The sequence below is a fragment of the Cryptomeria japonica genome, chromosome 8, assembly GCF_030272615.1.
Source record: "Cryptomeria japonica chromosome 8, Sugi_1.0, whole genome shotgun sequence".
Taxonomy (NCBI): Eukaryota; Viridiplantae; Streptophyta; class Pinopsida; order Cupressales; family Cupressaceae; genus Cryptomeria; species Cryptomeria japonica.
This window is the reverse complement of record NC_081412.1, coordinates 444,253,576-444,277,982: the sequence shown is the minus strand read 5'-3', so window position 1 is coordinate 444,277,982 and position 24,407 is coordinate 444,253,576. Positions and strand designations below refer to the sequence as shown.

At 35.4% G+C, this 24,407-nt stretch overlaps 1 protein-coding gene across 2 annotated transcripts in view; it reads right to left on the bottom strand.

Annotated features, from left to right (window-relative positions):
- The window catches only part of LOC131052376 (protein phosphatase 2C and cyclic nucleotide-binding/kinase domain-containing protein), a 119,704-nt gene that overhangs the window by 42,034 nt on the left and 53,263 nt on the right, over window positions 1-24,407 (bottom strand). The window contains exons 7-11 of one of the 2 annotated variants that reach the window (XM_057987025.2): window positions 20,584-20,669; window positions 20,238-20,469; window positions 6,207-6,517; window positions 5,938-6,022; window positions 5,739-5,805 (exon numbers count right to left, since the gene is read on the bottom strand). In XM_057987025.2, coding sequence (XP_057843008.2) covers window positions 5,739-5,805; window positions 5,938-6,022; window positions 6,207-6,517; window positions 20,238-20,469; window positions 20,584-20,669 — 781 coding nt within the window. Of the gene's footprint in view, window positions 1-5,738; window positions 5,806-5,937; window positions 6,023-6,206; window positions 6,518-20,237; window positions 20,470-20,580; window positions 20,670-24,407 lie in introns of those variants that run through there. The other variant, XM_059210045.1, reaches the window with a different exon arrangement.

Below are 24,407 nucleotides of genomic sequence, written 5' to 3'. Positions count from 1 at the left end.
GAGTGCATTCACAATATACTTTGGCCAAATAAATGTTATTTTGTAGGAGTAAGACCCCACATTGCAGTTCTATCATGAACATATTCAACCAAACATTCAAAGCTAGTGGAAGTAGCTCAACACTCCCTTGCACATGGATGCCTGTTCATTGAACCCAAAGTGTATAAGCAAAGTCTTGGTAGAGTTACAACTATGGAAGATGTTGACATGAAAGAAAGGTTTATGAAGGCTGTTCAAATGATGAACAATGCTAAGTGCTAAGGATGTCGCAACCATTCGTATTGAGTGGACAAAATTTACCTCATAGGGAATATCTAAAAGAGGCCAAAATAGATAGGGAGTATGGCACTAGAGGACCCAATTTTGTAGTGAACTATGCATGGGCCTCATCCTTTGTTTCTAGTTCTCTTGTTGTTGAGAGGAATCATCTACTTATACCTTCATCCACTTTATTATAAGAACAAGCTTACCCTATAAGAGGGTGAAGAAACTTACATGTTGACCACAGCATACTTACATATAAGGAGATTCCAACACAAGTTGATGATGATGCAGCACAAATTGGGTTGGTTGATCGTGGTTTGCAGGGGCTTGACATCAAAGAGTCTAGCAGTTCAAGTGATGAGGAGTTCAGTAAGACTTTGGGGATGATTGGAGGCATTCAACCATTAGCCCAAATGTATTTGAGTTTTCTGAATGTAATCATCATTTTGAATATGATATTAAGATTCCATATTCAATAGTTTCATTGTTCAATGCAATGTATTTAGTATTTCAAAGTTTTTTTTATTCCATATAATTTTTTTCGTAACTAATTTTTCAAGTATTATGTACATTTGCACCACCATCCCCTCATCACCACCAAATCTAGACCCTTGGTCCTCCAATCCTCAAGCCTAGTCCCCCAATTCTAAGACTCTATAGAACTATGCTTTGGGTGGTGTAGGATTGTGTTTTGCATTTAAATGCCACACAATTTAGTAATTGTTGGGCACCAAAGAAGTGGTATTTAACTCTTGCAATTTAACCTTGCTTCTATAAGTCTGCTTTTGTTTCTCTAAAAAGCATACACGCCTTCAACAATCTCTTTTTCTTGATTGCCCTTCTCATTTAAGAATTTGAAATGTCTCCCTTACCATAATGTAGAGTTAGGGTGCAAAGCTTCATAGCATAATAGTTTCATTACAAACTTTAATAGATGAAAAAAGCACCAAGCAAATAATCCAAATGTGTTGAAGCTCATTGAGGCAACCAAATGAGATAGTGGTCTTTGGTTATTGTAATATTGTTATTAGTATTGTTTTTTCTCACCAATTTCAGTTTTGGTAGCCTTACCATCAAGATTCAAAATGTAGGCATGTTGGTGAGAGGAAGTCCAACTGTCCAGCAAGAGCATGTGAATGAGCAAGGTTTAGCATAAAGATATGATGGAATGGACATGTCCTATAGTTCAAAAAGAGAAGGGAATGAAGGTGGCAGGTGGTCATGGGGTATACCTGAATGAGGAAGTCTTAAACACTGACACGAGTGTAGAAGAAAGCGGGTTTCGGAGGAAGGTCACGCCGAGAAGGGAAACTACACAACTTCGACACCTTATGCTGACTTAGAAAATTGATCATGCCTTTGTGCTGATAAGTTTTAGGGATCTTAAGCAAATGCATGGGCAATGAAGAGGAAGAGCTCGTACACAAATTTGGCTAAGGGAGAACACTATTGATAGGAAATGGATATTTTGGACCACAAGATAGATTATGGAAAAGGGGGACATGACAAGCTCTTGCACTCAAATTGGCTTGCCCTCAATTTCCATCTCCTCTTGTCTGAAATTCATTGCAAATATCAATATTCCATTCTTCTTCCCAAGAGCCTAGATTTGGGGACAAAGGTTGGTGGGGGTCATGGGGCAAAGCCCCCAATAGGTTCAAGCAGCAGCCATTTTCAAAATTTTATCACTATGTTTTCTACAACACCAAGTCCTTATGACTTCTAACTAAATGTTTATTCTTCAAAAAACAAATAGGGAAGCTAAAGAATCTAACCAATGTAAATGATGAGGGGTACACAGTTTTTGAACAGGTGAATAAAGATCACTTGAGGGCAAAATTAAGGTTCGCAAATGCCTTTTTATTTACAAAATTTTTTTAAAACATTAATTTTTTGTTTTTTTTTGGTAATCTATGTGGGTACGCATAGGTTCCCCTAGGTAGGGCTCACCCAATGCCCACCCCAAGCACCACGTGGGTCCTTCATAGAGTACCCAAAGCGCCTAAGGATTACAATGCATAAACCCCAAGCTGTATCAGCCCTGAACCAAGACCCAAGGCTTGGGTAAAATTTTTGAAAAACATTAATTTTTTGTTTGTTTTTTGTAATCCATGTGGGTATGCATGGCTTCCCCTATGTAGGGTGTGATGTCCCCAAACAAAACTCTGTACAATATTGTTAATATTAAGTAAGCTTCTTGTATTATCTTTATAAATGATGTGAATAAGGGATAGTGGATAATCAGGATATATGATCCTGATCAATAAGATCAAAAAAATAAAGACTTGCAAGCATCCAAGTTCACAATAGAAGAAGGACCAACCTTGCCTCAAGGACCATCCATAGAAGATGAAACAATAATTACACTTAGTATTTGCAGGGTTCCTTTATACCGGGATAGCAGTTACCATAAAACCAATTCCTTATGCACAGCTATAGAAAGCCGATTGACTGAGTTCAGATGCATTAAACAATTCACATATAATTCAGATGCTATACCTCACACAGGGAATGTTTTCTGTTATTTCCAATCCCATGATCTGCCACTTGTATTGAAAATATTTCTGCTTTTAATCCTTGAGCTGATATTTACCTTTGGGACCTTTGCCCAAGTCCTTGCGGGTCCCACTTCTCCCTTCTTAATGGCTGGTGGCTGAAGATAGTGGAAGGACTCAAGAAAACACAAATGAAAATTTGTCAACTCACCGGTGGCTGAAGATAGTGGAAGGACCCAAGGAAACACAAATGAAAGTTTCTCAACTCACCAGTTCCTTGAGCTTGATTGCTGCTGCTTTTTATAAGTATCTAGCAAATGAAATGGTGATCTTTGTGGCAGACAGATCTGACACATGTCAGAATGGTCTCCCTTGCAACAATATAAAGTCTTTCCAAACTCTTCTAAAGTGAAATACGAACCACTCAATGAGCCACATCACCTCTTGTCTCCTATGCTACCAATATAATAATCTTCAGAAATATTATTGCCCTCACTCAATTATTCATTTGATGCCATCTTGACAAGCCCAATTAGTGATGAAGACTCTTATTAATTAAAGAATAGCAATCTGCATTAAGACAATGCTAATCACATTATTAGTCAGCAATGATTGAAAAAGCAAAGAATCGTTAAGGTATAGCACCTTGAGTATTACGGAGTATGTGATGAAAAGACACGTATTATGGGGGAGTGATTACAAGAACTAGTGATAACAACGCTTATGATTCTTTGATAATTATGAAAGAAGTCGGTTATGGATAGGGATGACTCATCGAATCCAAAGGATGCCACCTTTCAGTTTTAAGGGGTATAAGATGCAAGTTCAACACATTCTACAAGGGGGATAGAAAAGAAAAGATATGAAAGGAACAGCGCCAAATATCATCACAAAAAGGTTTACGTATCAGACAAGCAATCAGATTTATTCTGCAATGTCTTATCGGACCGATCAACAACAATATATTTCACATATACAAAAAGACATATCAGAAACAGCAGTCGATACATAATTCGGATCAGTATTGTTCATATCTCACTCACATCGAACAGGATATCAGAAATAGCGACGAGCATATATCGTTGGGACTAGAATGGAGGGTATTTATTTTTAAGTCTTCATCCATTATCAGATTTGCTCTTCGAAGAGCAGTTTGTCGTTTGGAACTAACCAGTGGCATAAGGAGCTCTAAAGTGCAACGATGAAGAAATTGCGTGTATGTCGTAGGTCAGCGAACACATGGCAATCGTATAATGGGTGACCAGACTTATAGCAGCTTTAAAGGAAAATTATTTCAGTTTTAAAAGAGAGTGTACTATAGCAGTTTCAAATCAATGTATTACATTGAGGCATATATCTCAGATAATACAAATCTTAAATATATGTGGTTCTGATAAAATTATAATTTATAAATTACAATTCTCACTTTTATTTTAAAAATTGATGTCTCAGGGCTAAATTAAGGCAAATCCCAAATAGGGACATTACATAGGGCCTGGGTTCACCTAAGGCCCACCCCAAGTACCGCATGGGTCCTTCATAGAGTACCCAAAGTGCCTAAGGATTACAATGCATAAACCCCAAGTTGAATCAGCCCTAAACCAAGACCCAAGGCCTAGGTTCACCCAAGGCCCACCCAAAGTACCATGTGGGTCCTTCACAGAGTACCCAAAGTGCCTAAGGATTACAATGCGTAAACCCCAAGTTGTATCAGCCCTGAACCAAGACTCAAACCCAGATGAAATGAGTACAAGGGAAGTTCTAAAGAAGCTGATAACATGGCCATAAATTTATCAGCAATCATATGGTCTAACAATTAATCAACCAAGATGACACCGAGTTGTAACAACTAACTCAGGTCTCCGATAGAAAACTAATCTAAACTAAATGTCTAAAATATATAACATTTATAACTGAGCTGCTAGAAAAACATAAAGAACACCAACAGTATATTCCAATATTTTGTAATGGGGAGAATGCGGAGTGCTGGAGATAATCATCAAAACATTATTTAGAAAATAAGAAAAGAAATAAAAATAAACATTTTATAGATACAAAGAGACAAAAATCTAGAATGTTTGAAAATAGGCTTAGCTTTGTTTTAATTGTTTTTAGCATGTGTTAGCAACAGTGATATTTTGATCTAATTACAGAAAACTTTTTTTTTTTGAAAGAGAGAATACACTTCAGATTCTAAGTTTTGTATATCCTAGACTCTGATTCCTCTTTTTTTTTTCATATTTTGATATATGCAACATTACAGGCAAAACAATAAAAGTGGAAGATGAAAACTAGGAAAATGTAGATAGCTCTAGTCTCTAGGTATGGAGAAATATTTAAATTCTCTCAGCTGAATTAAAACAACAATTTATAGCATTGCTTCCAGGTTCCTCTATATCAAAGCCATTTACGAAATAATAGCAAGCTTGGAAATTATATAGGAACAGTTTTGAAATAAATTGACCTTCAATCACTATAGACATTTCAGGCCGATAGAATTTAGGCCTTCACTAGGACCAGTACGATAGTGGAGATGCAGTATTATCAGCAGAATAATAAAATTACATTTGGAAGAATGCATTAAGAAGCTGAGCGATATGAAGAACTCCACAACTAAACTTTGACAGCAATGCTAAATTTCTTATAAGGCATCAGTGTTTTAAGCAGATTTGGTGCAGCACTTTTTTTAACAGATTATTGTCTTTGATGTATAGCATGTGAACCTTCAGATTTAAGTGGCTAGTCATTATACTATACCTTTGGCTCCACCAAAGGGGTTGACAGGTTTTAGTTTACAAACAAAGAGACCATGGCTGCTTATGAAAGACAGTGTTTGCAGTCTGCAGTTTGCAAGTCCTAATTCTTTGTGCCCATTTATTTTGAGTTTAAATTAATACATAAATCATTCACTTTCTAAGAAAATACACAATGTTGGAATAAAATTAGCAAAACTATAAATTTAAAAATGGGAATTTATACCTGAACCCTTCTTAAGAACAAGTCCTATTTCACAGCAATCAGTGGCATAGACAGTCTTTTTCCATTCCTAGTGAAATGCAAAATCAATAACACCAATCAGGGTTTAAACATATTTGATTCATACACATTTTCAAATAAAAGCAAATTATATATTCCAAGTTTTCCTTTCAGAACAAAAATGCCATTGAGATTTACAGACCAAGTCCGACAGATGAACTTTTCTGAAATCAGTAGCATTGACATCTAGCACATGTTCTCTCAAATCAATTATGTGATCTCTTAACCTGGAAAAGTCATAGGACGAAAATCGGTATCATATAGTATTTGAAATATGCAGGCAAAACTATAAAAATCAACATATTTCAATCCAAGAAAATGGATCAACTGTTTATGCTGTTGACACCAAACAATATGGATATAGTTTTAGCTCATTGGACAAATCCAAAAGATGGTGACAAGGACACATACTGCATATCATCTTGGATAGTTCTCTGTAAGGATCCCACCACTGAATCAAACTTCTCCTTTGTAATCATTGAACATACAACACTGCCAATAGCAACTGCAGTTACTGAATTGATCTGATCACCAAGAAGTATCTGCTCTCCAAAATAGCCACCTTGTTTCTTTGTTAAGCACTTTTGATATTCATTTAAGTCTTCCCACACAGTATGATTGGAGAGAATGTTCCATGTAACAGACCCTGAATCTAACTGTGAATGATATGTTAACTTCACCTTACCTTGCTGGATAATATAGAATGCCGAGAGGTTCTCATACTGCAAGAGCATAGCAAGGCCAACTAAAATCAAAATTTAACTTAAAGACTAAAAAACACAATGTTTTGATTCGTAGAAATAAATCATGCATAATCTCAATATTTGTAGTTGGCAAGGCAGCTGCAAAGGGATGTTAAAATTTTTAAACTGCCTCAAGATATACAAGATTTTAGCAGCTTATGCAAACTGTAGTACCATTTGAATATGAGAACCAAGAGACAGAATTCAGATATCAGAATCTCACCATTGCCATCTACATTGTCCTAGTTTCTAGCATCATGAAAGCTAGGTTACATGAAATTGGGAAGCCATAACAGTTCGAAATGAAGATAACCGTTAGAAACCAACCCTCCAAATCATGAGATCAGATTAAAAAAATTTTAAAAAGCAGAAAATTGCTAGGAGAAATTGCATACAGAATAAAAAATCAGACTCCTGTATAGCTATAACAAGACCTATGGGCATAAATCTCTACAATTCATAATCTTATTGATTAACATCCCTACGTAGACCAGCATTAGTACTCATTATTAAAAAATACAGCCCAATTAAAATTCTTGCTGTTGTTCTTTAAGCCTTCAGCATCTAGCCTCTAGTCTCTATTGTATGTTGAAGTTCACCTTCAACTCTTCTTGCTATGGTAACCAGCTGCACTTCCATCTCCAACTGAACTACTTTGGAAATAATATCATTTTTATTTTATGATTATTACAGTCAAAAGAATTCTTACAGTAGACATGTGCTTATGATCTAAGTCACAGAATATGGCGATTTTCATGGATGAGGTTCAAATTTAATCGAATTTCATACTTTTATAAAAAAATCGTTCAAGTTCGGCCATAAAAAAATTCTGCTAAAAAGTGGGCAGACAGCAGAATAACTTTTACAAAAACTACAAATATGAAATAAAGTAATCCAATACAATGACACTTTTGTATATAAAAGAAATGGCAAGTTCCTAGAATAAGAGGGTGGTTTCCTGCACGCTAAGATTCAATTCAACATGGTCCCTGGCTGTGACAATATAAATGCCAGACAGAAAATGATAACTTGCAAACCCACATTGAACTATCACCTAGTAAAATATTTCTTAGAGAAATGCAGGTGTCAAGTGCACTTCCTTCTGTAGGTTCAAAAGGGATTCCACTGTACATTGTATTAGGCATATCATATATGATCACTAGCATTACTGAAATTCCTATGTTTCTTATGGTTTATATTTTATAAATGTGCCATCTTTTTATAATGACTTCAAATCTATTTAGCAATGTTATGCTATTTTGATAATTTATTAGAAGTAAACATATATTTAAAAATAAACAAAATTATATAAGGCGAATTGAATTATATAGGGCGAATTTTATCCAAATCAAGCCCTTATATACAAATTCTTGAGGAATTGAATGAAACCTAAACCCCTTATCAATTGGGTTAAAAACCTAATTTGCGGAGGGAAACATGGATCTCGTCCATGTTGCTAACAATTATTCTATGGTGATTTTTTATAATGTCTTAGATTGTGCTTGGGTTTTTTAAGGGGTCCTTATTTTTTTAAACATACTAGTCTATTTATGAAACCTTGGCATCTAGATATCATCCCAACATAGGAGCTCCCTTCTATGGTTCTAGTTTGGATCCGCCTATTTGCCTTGCCACTAATTTTCTAAAATGGCGTCTCCCTCAAATCATTGGGCAAATCTCTAGGTAATTATTGGGGTATAACCCTAGTCATCAGAGAGAGATAAATCTCTACCTATAGCCATTTCTACGTTTAAATGGATAAGCAAACCCTATTTGAAGCTCTTAATATCCAAATGGATGATCTTGTGTGCCATCAAACTCGAAATTATAAAACTACACCCTTCAAATATAGGAAGTGTCATCTTTACAGGCACTCTTTTCGTGAATATGCATAGCTCAAATCTATTGAAACTTCCCAAGAAGTAACAAAGGAGGATAATAAGGATAAATAGCACAATCCATTAATTTACCTTGGGATTAAATCTAGCCCTTCTAACAATAATGGTTAGCAATATTGGGTAGAAACTTAAAATTTTGGAAGGAATCAATCCAAGTTAAAATTCTAAGTAGAAACTTAAATTTTAGGGAGAATTTGGTAGCAAATCTATGTAAATGTTATTCAATTCTCAATTCAAGATGCAAGTTATATTCAAGGTTATCTTTTCTTTTAACTATGTATTATATATATAATATGATAAATCTGATTATCTTCTTTTATATTTCAGGTGAGATGAACATTTATTGATTTCGATATCCTTCTCACAAATGTCGATTGATATGTATATGCAAGCAGGGAGGATCAAGCAATGCCTTGACCGGTCATGTCTTTTAGACATGATCGATCAAGACATTACTTGATCGCACCCTTTAACTTATCGTATCATTTATCAATCGGTGTATACTTAACTAACCACCCGATACCAATCGGTGTCTACTTAATTAACCACCCGATACCAATCAGTGTATACTAGTTAATCCCGATAATCATCAATGTTCACTGCTTAATGCATCAATCGATATTAATCGGAATACATTGGTTAGCCCGATAATAATTGGTGATCACAGTTAATATGATAACCGATATTAATCGGGGTACATACGTTGGTGCATACATTATAATGTAAACCGATGTCAATCGGTATTCTGTGCTATGAGATGATTATCGATAGTTAAGAATGAATCGAACTTTACAAGTAGATTGAACATATATAAATGAAGAATGATCATCAAATGAAGGAACAATAGCTTGACGTTTTTCATCATAGTTTATCGATAGGATAAATGATTGAATGAGAGACTTCATTTATCTCTCATTTATCTCTCATTCAATCATTTAACTTACCGAAGCTATCATGCATTAACAATCTAGACATAATTTTGTTAGAACATTGCTTAACTATTGAAAATTCCAAACAACTAATGCTTTTACTTCAAGAAATTAAATTATCCAAAGAAGTTGTTGAAGTTTTTGGTTGAAAGATTGAAAAATGTAGAGATAGTGTTGATATCTCAACCCATGGTTTATCAAGTGATATCCTTTGTGAAAAATGAATTGCTCAAATAATCGAATGACTTTATTCATGAATATACAACGTATATATAGAGAATTACATGATGGTTTTTTAAAAAGAACAAACCGTTTAACTGAAGCTAAAAAGCTAAAAAAGCTAACTACACCTTCTAATAAAAGAAGCGATAGTTACACTAAACAAACTAAAAAAGACAACTAAGACGACAACTAAGATGACCATTATAGAATAAATATAATATTATTTTAATACCCTCCCTAATGGTCATCGTAGTCAATACCTTACTAAAGACACTACAAGTCTTTTAATAACAAACACAAAGAACACTTTGTTACTACGGAGACCCTCCCAAGATCTGCAGAATGTTAATGATCAAGAATACCTGAAGTCGTCCAACCTGATGTAATCCTCAGAAGTTTGAAACCACGTTTTTCAGGAAAAATCAGCAAACCCTCCAAAGGGAAACAAACACGATATTGACAAAAACCGCATGAACTTCTGCAGATCAGCACTAAGCACGGTTCACTCCAGCAACTCCAAAACAAACTAGAAGATGCCACATTTGCAGATCTTCACCCCAACAACTCCATGTGCAACACAAAACATACTGCAACAAACCACAATTTTTGTGAAAAAAACAATCAAACCCTGAAATCTAAGGTTACAAATCATTGTTTTTATGGAAAAAAGGGTAAAACCCAAGAATACCAAAATCTCGCGCGAACATCGCGAATTTGAGGAGAAAAACCGATCAAAACCAAGCAATCAGTTTTTGAGGAAAATAATTGTGAAAACCTAGAATAATTTAAGGAAAAATTTATAAAAACCCTCCCATGACTTTTTTGTGGCAAAAAATCAAACCTAGAGTAATTTTTTTTAAGGCAAAAAATTATAAAAACTCAAAATAATTATTCTAAAGACAATTATAAAAACTCAAAATAATTTTAAGCGGAAAAAAATAATAAAAAACCATCAAATATTTTTTTAGGAAAAAAAATTATATGAAAAAACCAGCACTAATTTTTTAAGGAGAAAAATTAGAAAAACCAAACCCGACCAACAAAGAAACGTGGCCATCAAAAAAAAAAAAATTGTTAGTCACCTGCAAAAGGTCGCAAAAAAGGCAGAGATGCAGACGAAAATCACATAATGAACCTGACGTCATAGAGAAAAATTGCAAGAAAAAACACCAGAAATCTGACTCGCAGGAAAAAACGAGCGTTGAGAATAAAATCGCAAGCCCAAAAAAATTCGCAGAAGAAACCCAAAACACATTAGAAAAACGTCAACTAGAAACAAAAAATCTTTCACGGGCTCATAAAAGAGCCAAAAAATCGCAGCGAACAAAAACTAGTCTTCCCTATAGCCGCGAAAACAAACAGCCAACACAGATAAAACCGCAATCAAAAAACTTGCCCAAAAATCATGTCGCCTACAAAAAAAAAAACTTTCGCAAACTCCAACAATTTTTTCATAAATAAATTGAATAAAAAAATTCCAGGTACGAGGTTATGAATTTAAAAAAAAAAATTCCCAAACCTTAAAAAATCCCATTGACCCGCTCTGATACCATGATAAAATAATTGCTCAAATAATTGAATGACTTTATTCATTAATATACAACGTATATATAGAGAATTACATAACAGTGTTCTAAAAAAAACAAACCATTTAACTGAAGCTAAAAAGCTAAATACGCTTAAAAAGATAAAAAGCTAAAAACTAAAAAGCTAACCGCCTTCTAGTAAAAGAAGCAGTAGTTACACTAAAAAAACTAAAAAAGACAACTAAGATGACCATTATAGAATAAATATAATATTATTTTAATACTTTGTGATTAGGATCCAAATATTTCTCTCTTCGGAATTATTTAGCTTGCAATGGGGGTCATTCTTTGGATGGTGTTATCACGACCTGAAATTTGAATGTATTAATCATCGATCCTTATACTTCCAAGATATTTAAGGCAAGGTTAAACTTTTGAATAACTTGCAGGCTCATAAAAGGCCTCTCCTTGAGGCATTCCATTGATTATTAGAAATAATCTAAATCCAATGCTCTCCCTACATGAAAAGATGGGTTGAGATCCTATTTCTACTTAAGCTAATTTTCTACTCCAAAACAATATTAACAATTTTTAGTTAATGGATATCCCTCTGAGTAATGGTGTTTTCACTTGGAATAGTCAAGGGATGGGGGATGCTTACATTGTTGAGCATATGGAAAAATTCTTGGCCATTGATTCTTGGCACTCTGATCACCTTTAGCTTTCTCCCTCTATCCTAGATGATGTCGGTTTAATTAACTAACCCATTGCTTTGTTTTTGGAAAGGTGTTTTAACCCACACAATAACCATATTAGTTATCAACTCGAGTGGTTAAATGAAGAAGATTTGAGAGATAAAATTAGAGTACAATGGAGGAAAGACACACCTTACCATGGAACAGCTATTGTGTTAAGCAAAAATTAAGAGTGGAACTTCTCTTGTTGTGGTAACATTATTCAAATGAAAAAGAGACGATTGAGGGTTCAATGTTCCATTTGAGAGCATGGCTTGAGCAAGCAATAATGTGGCAATAGAAGTCATGTGCCAAATGGTTATAGGGTAGGAAAAGGTATTCCTCCTTTAATAATTCTATTAATTATGGCTCAAAGACATTCTAATGCCTTGTGAGAAATCTAGAAAGAGGATGGATCCACAGTTATTTATATTGAGGAGATCTAACTTCACATGAGCTTTTTAAAAGGCCCCAAAGCGCTTTTAGTTGATAATTAGAATATAGTGGAGGGAAGACACACTTGACCGTGGGACAACTATAATGTTGTTTTTTGTAAATTATGTTAAGAAAAAATTAAAAGTGGAATTTCTCGTTGTCTATTGAGCTAGCAAAGGTTCAATGTTCCATTTGAGAGCATGGCTTAAGGATTTTTAGCCCAAGAATCTAAATTTAATTAAATAATGTGGCAATAGAAAACCTGAGCAAAATGGTTGTAGTCTAGGGAAAAGCATTCTTACTTTAGTAATTCTATTATGATTCAAAGACATTCTAAGGCCTTGAGAGAAATCGAGAAAGAGGATGAATCTAGAGTTATTTCTATCAAGGATATCTGACTTCATGTTGTTTGTCACATCCATGAGCTTTTCAAGATTACATTTCTAAAATCATCACCCCTCTTGAAAATTCCTCCCTAAAGGCCCCAGAGAATGAATGTTTTTAATAACGTCCACGAGCCCAAACAGCCTATGGGAACCACGGATAGCTAGCAAAAGAAGCATGCAAAGCCCAATCAAAACTGCTAAACCTTCTTTTCCTTCTACATCTTGGATCTTTTGATGTGTATCTTGATTAGGAAAACTGTAACTCTTATTATCTTTTCTTCATCAAATAGGTTACTCAAGGTGTTACATTTAGTGTCTCGACATAGTTGATCCAAATATCATCGTAGGTTGAACACTCCATGATACAATGCCATTTTGTCTCCACCACCCCTTGACTACAATATTTGCATCTTCTATCATCCCATTCCTCTTTAGGCATAATGAGATCTATAGAAGCTTTAACGGGTGGTCTTTATGATGAAAAGATAAAATGCAGTAAACCATTGGGACCATCCCCCACCCAAAATCCTTGCATTTCCGAGATGGGAACGTTTTCAAGATGTGCAGACTTGGGGAAAACATCCCCCCGCTACACAGCTGCCTTCATAGAGACCTCGAGGACACCAGGACATCCCCAAGACATCTGAGAGACTTCCAAGAGTCCCCTAACCATCGCAAGGACACCCAAGCATCTCCTTTGGCCCCAATTAGAAACTCCAAGTGAAAACAAAAAAAGGTGATTAAATTGTGAAAATGGCATTCATCATGAAGGTTTGAGAGGTTTTGGAAGCCTTATTTGTGCTTGACCCTGATGGGAGCTCTGCCCCCAAATTTTCCACAAGGTACACTGCGCTTTTAGCCCAAACTTTCACCCACCATTGTTATTGTTAGTGAAACCATTGCCATGTTTTTGAATGTTTATTAGTTCAAACTTCAATTAGTATGCCAAAGGTTCATTTGCATTCTTATACTAATTCTTGATTTCTCCCAAAGTTCTAGAACTCTACCCACTATTGTTAATGTTCAATGCAATCAGTGTCATGTTTTTAATGTTTATTAATTTAAACTTTACATAGTATGTAAGCTCAAGTTTCATTTGCAGTTCTTCTTCTTTTTCAAGTACTATATGTATTTGTGCCCCTACTTCATCATCCCCTCACTATCCCCAAACTTAGGCCCTTGGTCCCCTGTCCTCAAAACTTGTCCCCCCATCCTCGAAACTAATCCCCCCATTTCCATGTTAGGAAACTCCATGGAACTAAGATAAAATGCCTAGTGCTAATGCATTTCCCAATGAGGTTTATCAAGCCTTTAAACCTACCATCAAGAGAAATCTTCAAGGCTTTTGAACAGCTACATTCCTCAAAGCAAACGTTAAATGATTTCAATAACTCTTTTTAAGCCTTGATCCCCAACAAGGATCATGTCACAAGCCTTTTTTAATGTATATCTAATAACAATTTGTAACACCATCAACAAAATCTTCTCCAACTAGCTGAGTGGTTGAAATGGTTTTTAGCCTCCTCATTTCCCAAAAATACAACGATTTTCTTAAAGGGCATCAAATCCATAATGAAATTATGAACATTTATTAAGTCATTCATTTGTTGTAGGCTAGTAAGGAAAAAAATCCATATTCATGAAACTTGATCTCTCTAAGGCTTATAGCAAGGTTTAATTGAATTTTATAAAGATATCATGCATGCCATTAGTTTTGATAATGGTAGGAGTAAATGCGTTATAGTCTCTTGCACCTATCCCTCCTTTTTGTGCTTATAAAGGGCTCTCCTTTTGATATTTTCCATGCTAAAGAAGAAGCCTACAATAGGGGAACCGCTATTTCTCTATCTCTTTCTCATTCTAGTGGAAGGACACAATCATTTTCATGATCACCTCAAGAGATTCAATTCCCTCTCTAGGTTTTGTATTGTAGAAGGTATGCATTGCCTATCCCACCTTCAATTTGTGGATGACACTTGATTGATGGGAAAATCCACTATAGCTAAGGCAAATGCTCTTATGAAGGCCCTTGATATTTATAGCAACACTTCAAGAAACTTTTGAAGAAATAAAGTCTTCAATTTGTTTATTCCACACAAATTAGCACATCCAAAAGAGAATTGCTAACATAATTCACTTTTTGGTAGCTATATATCTATTTTGCTAGATCTTGCAAGTTTTCAATGCCCCATCTCATTTCCCATCATGTATAACAGCTCTAAAAGAGTCTTCATGGGTTTGTGATGTTTAGGAGGTGTTTTTAGTCATCGTACTCATATTCTCATTCCCATCTAAGTATCCAAACTAAAAAGCCAAAAAATTCTCTAAGTGTGAGGGTTGCTAAGGTTACCATCTTGTAGAACACCCAATCGAGTATCTCCATATCAAACTTGGAGAAGATCTTATTGTTTGTAACTAGGCTCAGAAAAGGGGATTCGGATTGCCTAAGGCAACATCTGAATCCCTAAAGGGCTGGGCCCCCTTTCACCAAGCCATAACGTGTAGGGCTGGACCCTACACACCAAAGAGGGTAGTGTGCTCCTAAACAGGGCCAGCCCTATAATGAACACGCCACACTAAACCAATTTGGCGCCAAACATATATATTTAATTAAGGCCGACTTAAGGTTATATGCACATATAAATAAAGATCATTTGCCAAGTTCATTTCATCCATTCATTCATGCAATCAGCGAAATCCATCTGCTCCTTGGTGTGCGAAAATAAGAGGTGAACTGGGTCAACTTAGTCAAGGAAGACAAAGCAATTTCGGTGCTCCTTATTACTGTTAGATGGTGCATTAAAGAGCAGACTTGGTGAGTATAGAAGTGCAGACCTGGTGTGTTAAAAGGACAGATCTGAATCATTCAAGTGTGCAGTTTGAAGATTCCAGATCTAAGACACATGACTTGAGCTAAGTATTGTATTGTTACAATTCAGAATTGAATACATAATCTGACCTGTGGGTCTTTAGTGCTGGGTTTTTCCTCCTCGGAGGTTTTCCCAGAGTAATTGAGTTTGTCTCTTGTGCACTTGGTTTCTCTCTTTAGTTCACTTGCTTATCATTTACTTAATGTTAATCTGAAATTAAAGTCTGATCGCTGGTCTGAGACACAAAAACTAACAGATCTACCCAAAATTGAGGAAGTTATGCAATTGTGGAATTTTTTGCATGTTCTGAATATTGCATAACTTTCTGAGTGTTTGGGATGTAACATTTCAAATTTGGGGAAGATTTGTGCAAAATTCAGGAAGTTGTGCAACTAGGGAACTTTCACCTATTTGAAATATTGCAAAACTTTCCTAGTGTCTAGAATGTCACATTTCAAATTTAGGGAAGATCCGAGCAAAATTAAGTTATGCAATTGCAGAAATTTTGTTTGTTTGGATATTCCAGAACTTTCCTAGTGTCCAAGATGTCACATTTTAAACGTGGGGAAGACTCGAGCAAATTTGAGAAAGGTATGCAATTGCAAAACTTTTCTCTCTTTTATAGATATTGCAAAACTTTCCTCTACATTGAGGATATGTCCACTATACCCTGGAATTTCCATCATAAGTTATGCAATTGCAGAACCTTTTCCTGTTTTGGATATTGTGGAACTTTCCTTGTGTTGAGGATATCAAATTCCAAATTTGGGGAGGGGCCAAGCAAAACTGGGAAGTTATGTTATTGTGTTGTGTAACTTTTGCCTGTTCTGGATATTATGGAACTTCCCTATACATTAGGATATATCCACTATACCCGATAATTTCTGCAATATCCACTATACCCCAGAATTTCTGCAATATCCACTACACCCAAGAATTTCCGCCAAGATCCTAATCACCCATGGATCAATGCAAAACTTTAGAAATGTGTATTTGATCGCCGATTGAAGTGGGGAATACGTCATTCTCGCACTATCAAAGGAAATATCAATTGCATGAGAAGATGTAGTTGTGAATATTGCCAATTTTACTACAGAAACGAACCATAGCATGTTTTTCCTGATAGAGACTCCAAGTTCTCATCAGAAGTTGCACTTAAAGCATTGTTCATTAGACCCAAGGGGCACTTCCTCTTCTCATGACCCTGCAAGGTTACCTTTTGCCTTTAGAAAAGGAGATTTGTCATCAGTCTAAGGATTCTGAAAGTTCTGAAAGTTTAGAGAGTTCTAAGAATTTGCAAATTTATCTTCTGTGGGGGATAAGTCTGTTCTAAGTCTGTTTCATGGGAAATAATTGTCCATGATCTATGCAGATCTTCTGTAATAACATTGAATACTTTGATATGAGACATATATGAATAATTCAATGTGTATCATCTCCAATTTATGAAATGAAATTTCTTTGGACAGCATAATCAAGTAAAGTCCATCAATGCACATTTGTTGCATCTATAATGTTTTCATTGGTAGTCTTTGTTCAAGGACCACAGTAATTTCTTTCATTGAAAATAATAAGAGAATATTGCTGCCACAAAATATATTTTGAAATAGGATCACATTGTTAGTCCATTGCAAGTCAAATTATTTACAAGGTGATAATTTTTTAATGACCATTGAACTATATTTGTGTGTTATCAAATAAAGATGTATGTCTTAGTGACTCTGTGACCCTGAATACACACCGATCAATTCTTGTTTCTCCCATAGCCTAAAAATTGATTTAAAAATGATAAATCTTAAACCAAATTTATACTTGTTAAATATAATTATTTGTGTTCTCATATCTGAATCAAATTGTTTCCAATGAGCTTGCATGTTATATGATATAATTCATGGATCCTTGTCAAAAGGTATATGAGAATTGATATGCTAGGCATTGGATCATGGATACGTTGCATATTTACAGTTAGTGTCGTAAAGGGAAACCCCTACGGTCCTGTAGAGCCTAAAGAGCATAGGAAACAAACTGAAAGTGTCTCATGTTCATTCGCATAACTTCTAGCAGCTTTGAGCATAAGATCAGCTTAGTCATTAGGAGTTATTCAAATACAAGTTGGGGAACCAACACCTTCAAAAATTTGGGTCTTACCATTTCTCCTACTTCCCTTAAAAATAAAGATTAGAATGATATGTTGGATTCTATGGTCATATTAATTATTGAACTCACAAGTACCTCTCCTCAACTAGTCATATAGAGCTTCTCAAAATTCTCTTACAAGGCTTCCTAGTGTACAGATTTATAGCTATTATGCCACCCAAAGGTACCCTTCCAGATTAGAATTGCAAAATGAGAAAAAATCTTTGGTAAGGAAATTCTAATAAAAGGAAAAGGCATCTGGTCAACTAAAATTAAATATTGCAACCAAAGGATAGAATTGGTGCCCTGTTCGTTGGCCTAACTTCCAGCAAGCATAAGATCAGGTTAGTCTTCAGGAGTTAGTCAAATAAAAGTTGGGGATCCAACACCTTCAAATATTTGGGTCTTACCATTTCACCTACTTCCCTTACAAATAAAGATTAGAATGATAAGTTGGATTCTATGGTCATATTAATCATTGGACACAATATAGTGATTCTCAAAGTTGTCTTACAAGCCTTTCTAGTGTAAATATTTATAGCTCTTATGCCTCCCAAAGGTACTCTTCCAGATTAGTACTGCAAAATGAGAAAAATCATTTGGTAAGGAAATTCTAATAAAAGGAAAAGGCTTCCAAAAGGTTTCCATGGATATTCTAACATTCTCAGGTGGGGATTGAAAGGTTTGTGACTTTACCTCTATAAATACTAGTTATTAGACTTTCATGGCTGTAAATAGGATTCGGCATCCCAAATGCTTGTTGAAGGTGAACGTGTTCTTATGGCTAGCCACTTTAGACTGATTTCTTCATCAAGTATCTTTTGTCAGCTTGCTACTTTTTTTTATCATTTATGATTTGATCTGATGGAAATCTCATGGAAGACTCGTGCTTGTTAAAAATTGGAACACAATCAAAGGACCTTCAACAATACTAGCAAGCAAATAACTCAAGTTTGTTAAAAAATAATGGCCACTGTGAAAGAAACTTTTCATGTTTGCGAAGAATAAAGCCAATGTGAAAGAAACTTGTTAGGTTTGGATTCATCATTCTCAAGTTGGATCTTGGTGGGAATTCAAAAAATTTAATAGATTGGGCATTCCCACAAACCCTCCTTCCATCTCTTCCAGCAAATCTAACTATCAAAAGGAACAAATATCTTATGGGTACATCCACCTCAGAGTGTGGCAACAATTAATGTGAATAGAACTTCAAGAGATAATCCCAAGGTTCGGGGCATGGAAGGTGTCTATCATGACCACTATGCTAGAATAATTATTTTCTAGATTCTAGCAGTTAAGGAATTGCTTCTAATAATTATATCAAAACTATGGCGAAGCTAAGCAACAACGCTCACTAGCATTTTCTAGAATTTGATTCCCAGATCTTGATTAACACTTCAAAGCAAGCTTCCTCCCATTTTCAGCAATGGCAACTGAATGAACGCAAGAAAGACATCAACCTCCTCCTTTGTGGCTTCACTGTTGTTGGGTGGAATCATACAAAAAGATAAGGCAAATCAGGTTGCAGATTTCCTTGCAAAATCCGTCTCTAACTAGAACAACATTAAATTGGTAAAGTGGAGACAAACCCTACCTGGGACTTGACCAAAGACTTTGGTGACTTTGTGAATGCTGATTACATGACCTTGGGCTCGACTCCTGCTGCTTGGTGGGTTTCAGTTTGTGAAAAAATATGAACCTATTTTTCAAAAATTACCCAAAATAATTCAAAATTGTTCTATATTCTTGAGAAACATAGCTCAGATCACAAGATTAACCACTATAAACTTTAAAGCAAGTTAATAATATGTCATCTACCAATCCTCAACTGGATTTGGACATTCACAAGTTTGCAAGTGAAACACTCTTAGCACCTTAGAGTAGCAAAGAACCAAAAAAATAGAACAAACAAAAACTGTCAAAAATGGGCACACATGTCAAATTTAATTGGTTTAGTACGCAGTTGAACCATACAATGGACCTTTGAAAAATCCAGAGTGAGGTCAACATATCATGTCTTGGAGAATTTGAAGCATCATCTCAATTATGGGGTGACTACAAGCAAGCCAACTAGAGTTGAATTGTTTCGTCAATTTTTTGTGGTTCACAAAACCCATAGCGTCAGTTGTGTACATTAAGATTGATATAAGGCAAGAAAATACATGCCTTCTAACTACACAATATTTGCCAATCAAAAATATTAACTTCGATCTAAGACTACAAATAATAATGAAAAACCATGTAGAGGTGGGTTCATAAAAAATATGATGTTTCCATGCAAGTTGAAATTTAAGATATCCATCAAGCAATTTCCGGGATGTGCATAAAATTCGTAGTGTTCAAGTGGGAAGTTTGCACTTTGAAGCAATAATGCATACAAATGAGAACCCAACCCAAAGAATGATAACAAAATCATGTAAATCCCCTATGTGGTTTGACCAAACTGTGAAACACGCATACTAAAAGCCTAGCCTATATAGATGAGAAACAAAACACAATACCATAAAACCTAGAAGTTTGATCATTATCAAAAAGCAATTGAGGCAATGCCTCTACCACTCACCTCACCAACTATTCTTTCTCCATCAATAAATGATATTTCTGATAATGAAGCTGCTAAGCGGTTCAGCTGCAAGGGACTCAAGTTTGACAGTACATTAACAGACCTTAGGATATTTAAAATTGAAGGACTAGTGAACTCTGTTAAAATAACTCCACGAAAATCCTCTCTTTTCAAAGCCCAGAGAGAACCATCTGTTACAGCCAGAACTGAAGATTGCCGTGGTTTATTATACCTGTTCCAGAGACATTTGATGAAACCTTCAATTAGAAGACAGAAAGGAAATAGGAAAGCTTTACAAAACAAAGAACTTTATGTAGAGAATAGGGATCAATTAATAAAATCTTACATAAGTGCCAACTCCCCAAAGCATGAAAAGTTACTAGCACTGTAGCGATGCACAACTCTGCCTAATTCCTTCTCAGTACTGTCTTCCTGACATTCACACATTATATTCTTCAAGTTGTAAAACAGTTTTAAATGTAGCTTTAAGAAAACAAAAACTCCAAAACAATTTTCAAATGTACAAAAAATGGCAATGCAAAGATATTTCATGGCAAAACAGTTAGTATAAAATGACTAAATTCTTATTTTCTAGTCACCTAGAGACCAAAAAAAACAGCTAACATGCTTTAAGTTGTAATAGACATCCCAGGAATCAAGATTAAATTGAAAATATACTGGGAAACGTAAAGACTTCACACACCAATAAGCCATTGAAAGATGCCAAGTACTGATTGAAGCAATCTGATTAAGTTTTCTGATTTTGATCTCTTTGGCCAGCAGTAGGGGAATTTGGTATTATATGTTTGTTTTGTGTTTTTGCAAAGTATATGCCTTGGGAATTTGACAATGCAATTGAATAACAATGATAAAACGTGAACTAATGACTGAAACTAAATTTTCAGATTGACTGATTTTATAACAGCAATTAACATATGCCAATAAATAATGGAATTCAACAATGATATGCCAAAATTGGCCTACCAGGAGTCCAACGCCTTGCTTGGAGGGCTTTTTATTGACTAAAATGAATCCAATTGCTGCTACAGAAGCTTCCAAGGTGTTCTAACTGCTCCTTGAGGCTTTATTATCCTAAATAATAATTATCAAAAACAAATCTTGCAAAAATAGATAGAACTGCTGCTGTTTCCTTCGGGCCCCCAGGAGACTTCACTGAATTTGGTCAATTTTCCCCACTGATTTGCTTATATCTCTCTCCAATGATATCAGAAATCTGAAAGAACGATTCTATTCTTTATTCCTAATGCTGACAATGAAATTTGCACAAAAAACCAGATGTAAACCCCTCCAAATTAATTTTTGTGGATCCCCAGGCAAGCTAGGAGTAGGAGTGTACGGCTAGGCTTGGAGAGGTATGGCTGGTCACAAACTGCAATAATTCACCAAAATCTACCCTCTAATTGCTCAGATATGATTCTCATGACCTATTGCTGCTGTAAGTGTCAACATTCTTCTGATTAATCCCCTTGTTGGATAGATATAAGCATTCCCAACATTCCAAATTGACAAAATATGAAAGGGCTTTCATCCTTTCTCTCAGAAATGGAGGTCTATGTCCCCAATTCCAATCCACACACCTGCAAAATACGTTGCAGACCTGCAAAATACGTTGCAGACCTGCAAAATAGTTTTCTTCTCAAAAATAATCAATCACATAATGCAAAAATGAGCTCCCAAATGCTCTTTTAACATTCCTCAAACCCTAATTCGAATTTGGGGTTAGGGTTGGACTTTTGGCATCAATAAACATGTTAAAATGTTTATTTTTATTAAAAAAAATACTTCCTCTAAGTGGTTTGACCCATTGAAGGTCTAATTCCTCATTAAAAGTGGCCATATATTTAAGTTATAACTTCTAGGGAAATGTACCAAGGGGCCACTTTATTATATAAAGTGATTGTATTATTTCGCTTTATTATTATTAATTTAATCCAACTTAATATTTCCTAACTTACTCATAAAATGAAATCCGCGACTCAGATTTGAATTTCGTCTGAAGCACTGTGATCACTGATGTTGTCTGAGTCTTGCAAGCCAACTGATAGTTCCTCCTAAAAAGTAGGGACTCGCCCTAAAAAATAGGAACCTCTCTCCAAACACCTGTAACTGCTCAAAAGGATCCTTCTCTGCTCCTTGGTCCCCCGAGTGGTCATTCAGTCAACTGCCAGTTCTCCCTAAAAAATAGGAGACCTCCCTAAAAAGAAGGAACTGTCGTCTGAAGGTTCAAAACGGCTCACAAAGCCCCTGCAAAGCTAAATGACCCTCAGAATGAGTCCCCTAACCATGGCGTTGACCTACGGGAACTCAAATGGTAGGTCACCCCCTACTCATCTCATGTCGCCTAGAAAAGGGGACATTACAGCCATATACTCTGTTTTTATTAATATTACCAAGTTGTTTATTTAAAACGTTTAAAACTTCTAAAAAAAGTTCTAATTCTGCAAATGACAAATCAATAGCAAAAAAGTTATACCAAGCTCAAAAAAGCATTCTCTTGTATGCCTGCAACAGAACCAATTATTGGTGGCCAATGCTTTTATTTCTTTGGAGCTATAAATGCGAAGCTCAAATTATGCTTTAGAATTTCTAAAGCCTTCTTGAAGTTTTACGCTGCTAGTAAATGTTTCTACTTGGCCACCTTTTAACAAGATATCTAAAAACACTGACATTAAAATCCTTAAATCTTGCCCATTGTAATCTGAAGGTCCATGTAAAGAACAAATCCATAGCTTTCTGAAATTTATGGTGTATATCTGAAATCACATCCCATGAAGATTTTTTTTCTAAATGCTAGTATGATATCATGCTATTTCGGAATGAAACCAAGTTAAATACTCTTCCTTTTCACCCTCTCAATTATCATCCCTTCAATACCCCTAATGATGCCCCTTTCTCACATGAAAGTATTTTTGTTAATCATTTTTATTTTGGAAAGCCAAGCTCTAGAGTTTCAATTTCTTTTCATGTTCTAGTTCTGGCCACATAGATATCAACCCACCATATGTGGTAACCATATTTATTTAAAGATTTGAAGGTTTATCAAGTTTCCCTTGCATTCATCATTTTATATTAGAAATCAAAACATTAGACCTTTATTTTCCTTTCATGTTCCAGTGCAGGCTATCAGGACTAAGGGTGATAAAATTACCAAATGAAAATATTTTTGTTAATCATTTTTATACTAGCACTTGCACCAAAAGGGGTGCAATAGTTATGCCGATAGTAAAATATACATTAAATAATGTATTGGATGGTGCAAATCATAGAATGTAAAAACTACATTTAGTAGTGATAATTATTTGACTGCTGAAGATGATTGAATGTTAGGCCCATTTTGTTTAAACCAAGTTTTCAATTGTTCTAATTCTTCTATATCAAGGTCTATAGATAGGTTTTTAGCAATTGATGTCCTTAGTACCTTTCAATTGTATTTGCACAAATGCCCATTTTTAATAGCAAGAATACTGTTTATGGGCATCTTTTTCTTTGTTGCCCCCCATAGAGCGACATCTATAGTTGTCTTACACATGTCCAAGAACCTTATGTATGCCTAAGAACCTCAAAACCATCTCTTCTCCTTAATGTTGAAGGAGCACTAGACAATATGCTGGGACGGGTAAGGATGCTGAGCAAGATGGCTTTATAGCTCAGCTGGCTTTATGATGGCTTCGGGTTATGGTAGTTGTTATCACAAAAGCTTGCACCCTTGCTAAGCTATCAACTCAACAACCTTGTGAAACATGGAAACAACCCCGAAGTGTGGGACCTTGCGCAATTGGGTTGAATCTCCGGAGAAGGCCGGCCTTCTCAATCCAGGTGCACGTGTTGAACCAACTCAACACTTCAAAACTTACTCCTAAGCCTATTCTAACAACTTGCAGAGGTAAAGAGAAGAGAGAAATGCTTAAAATAAAAGGAGATGATGCACCAAGAAGAGATTGTTCCTCTCCCCACCCGAAATGACACAAAGAATCAACTGAAACACCCAAGAGATGCACAAACTTCAGTTGTATGAGTGACCCCAATGCATGTATGGAGGTTAGAAATCGTTGAATGTCAAGAGGGGAGAAGGTTTCCCACAAGTCACACTCAGAAATAAGTTAACACAAAATATACGAGAGAAGAGCCACAAAACATACAACTATGATG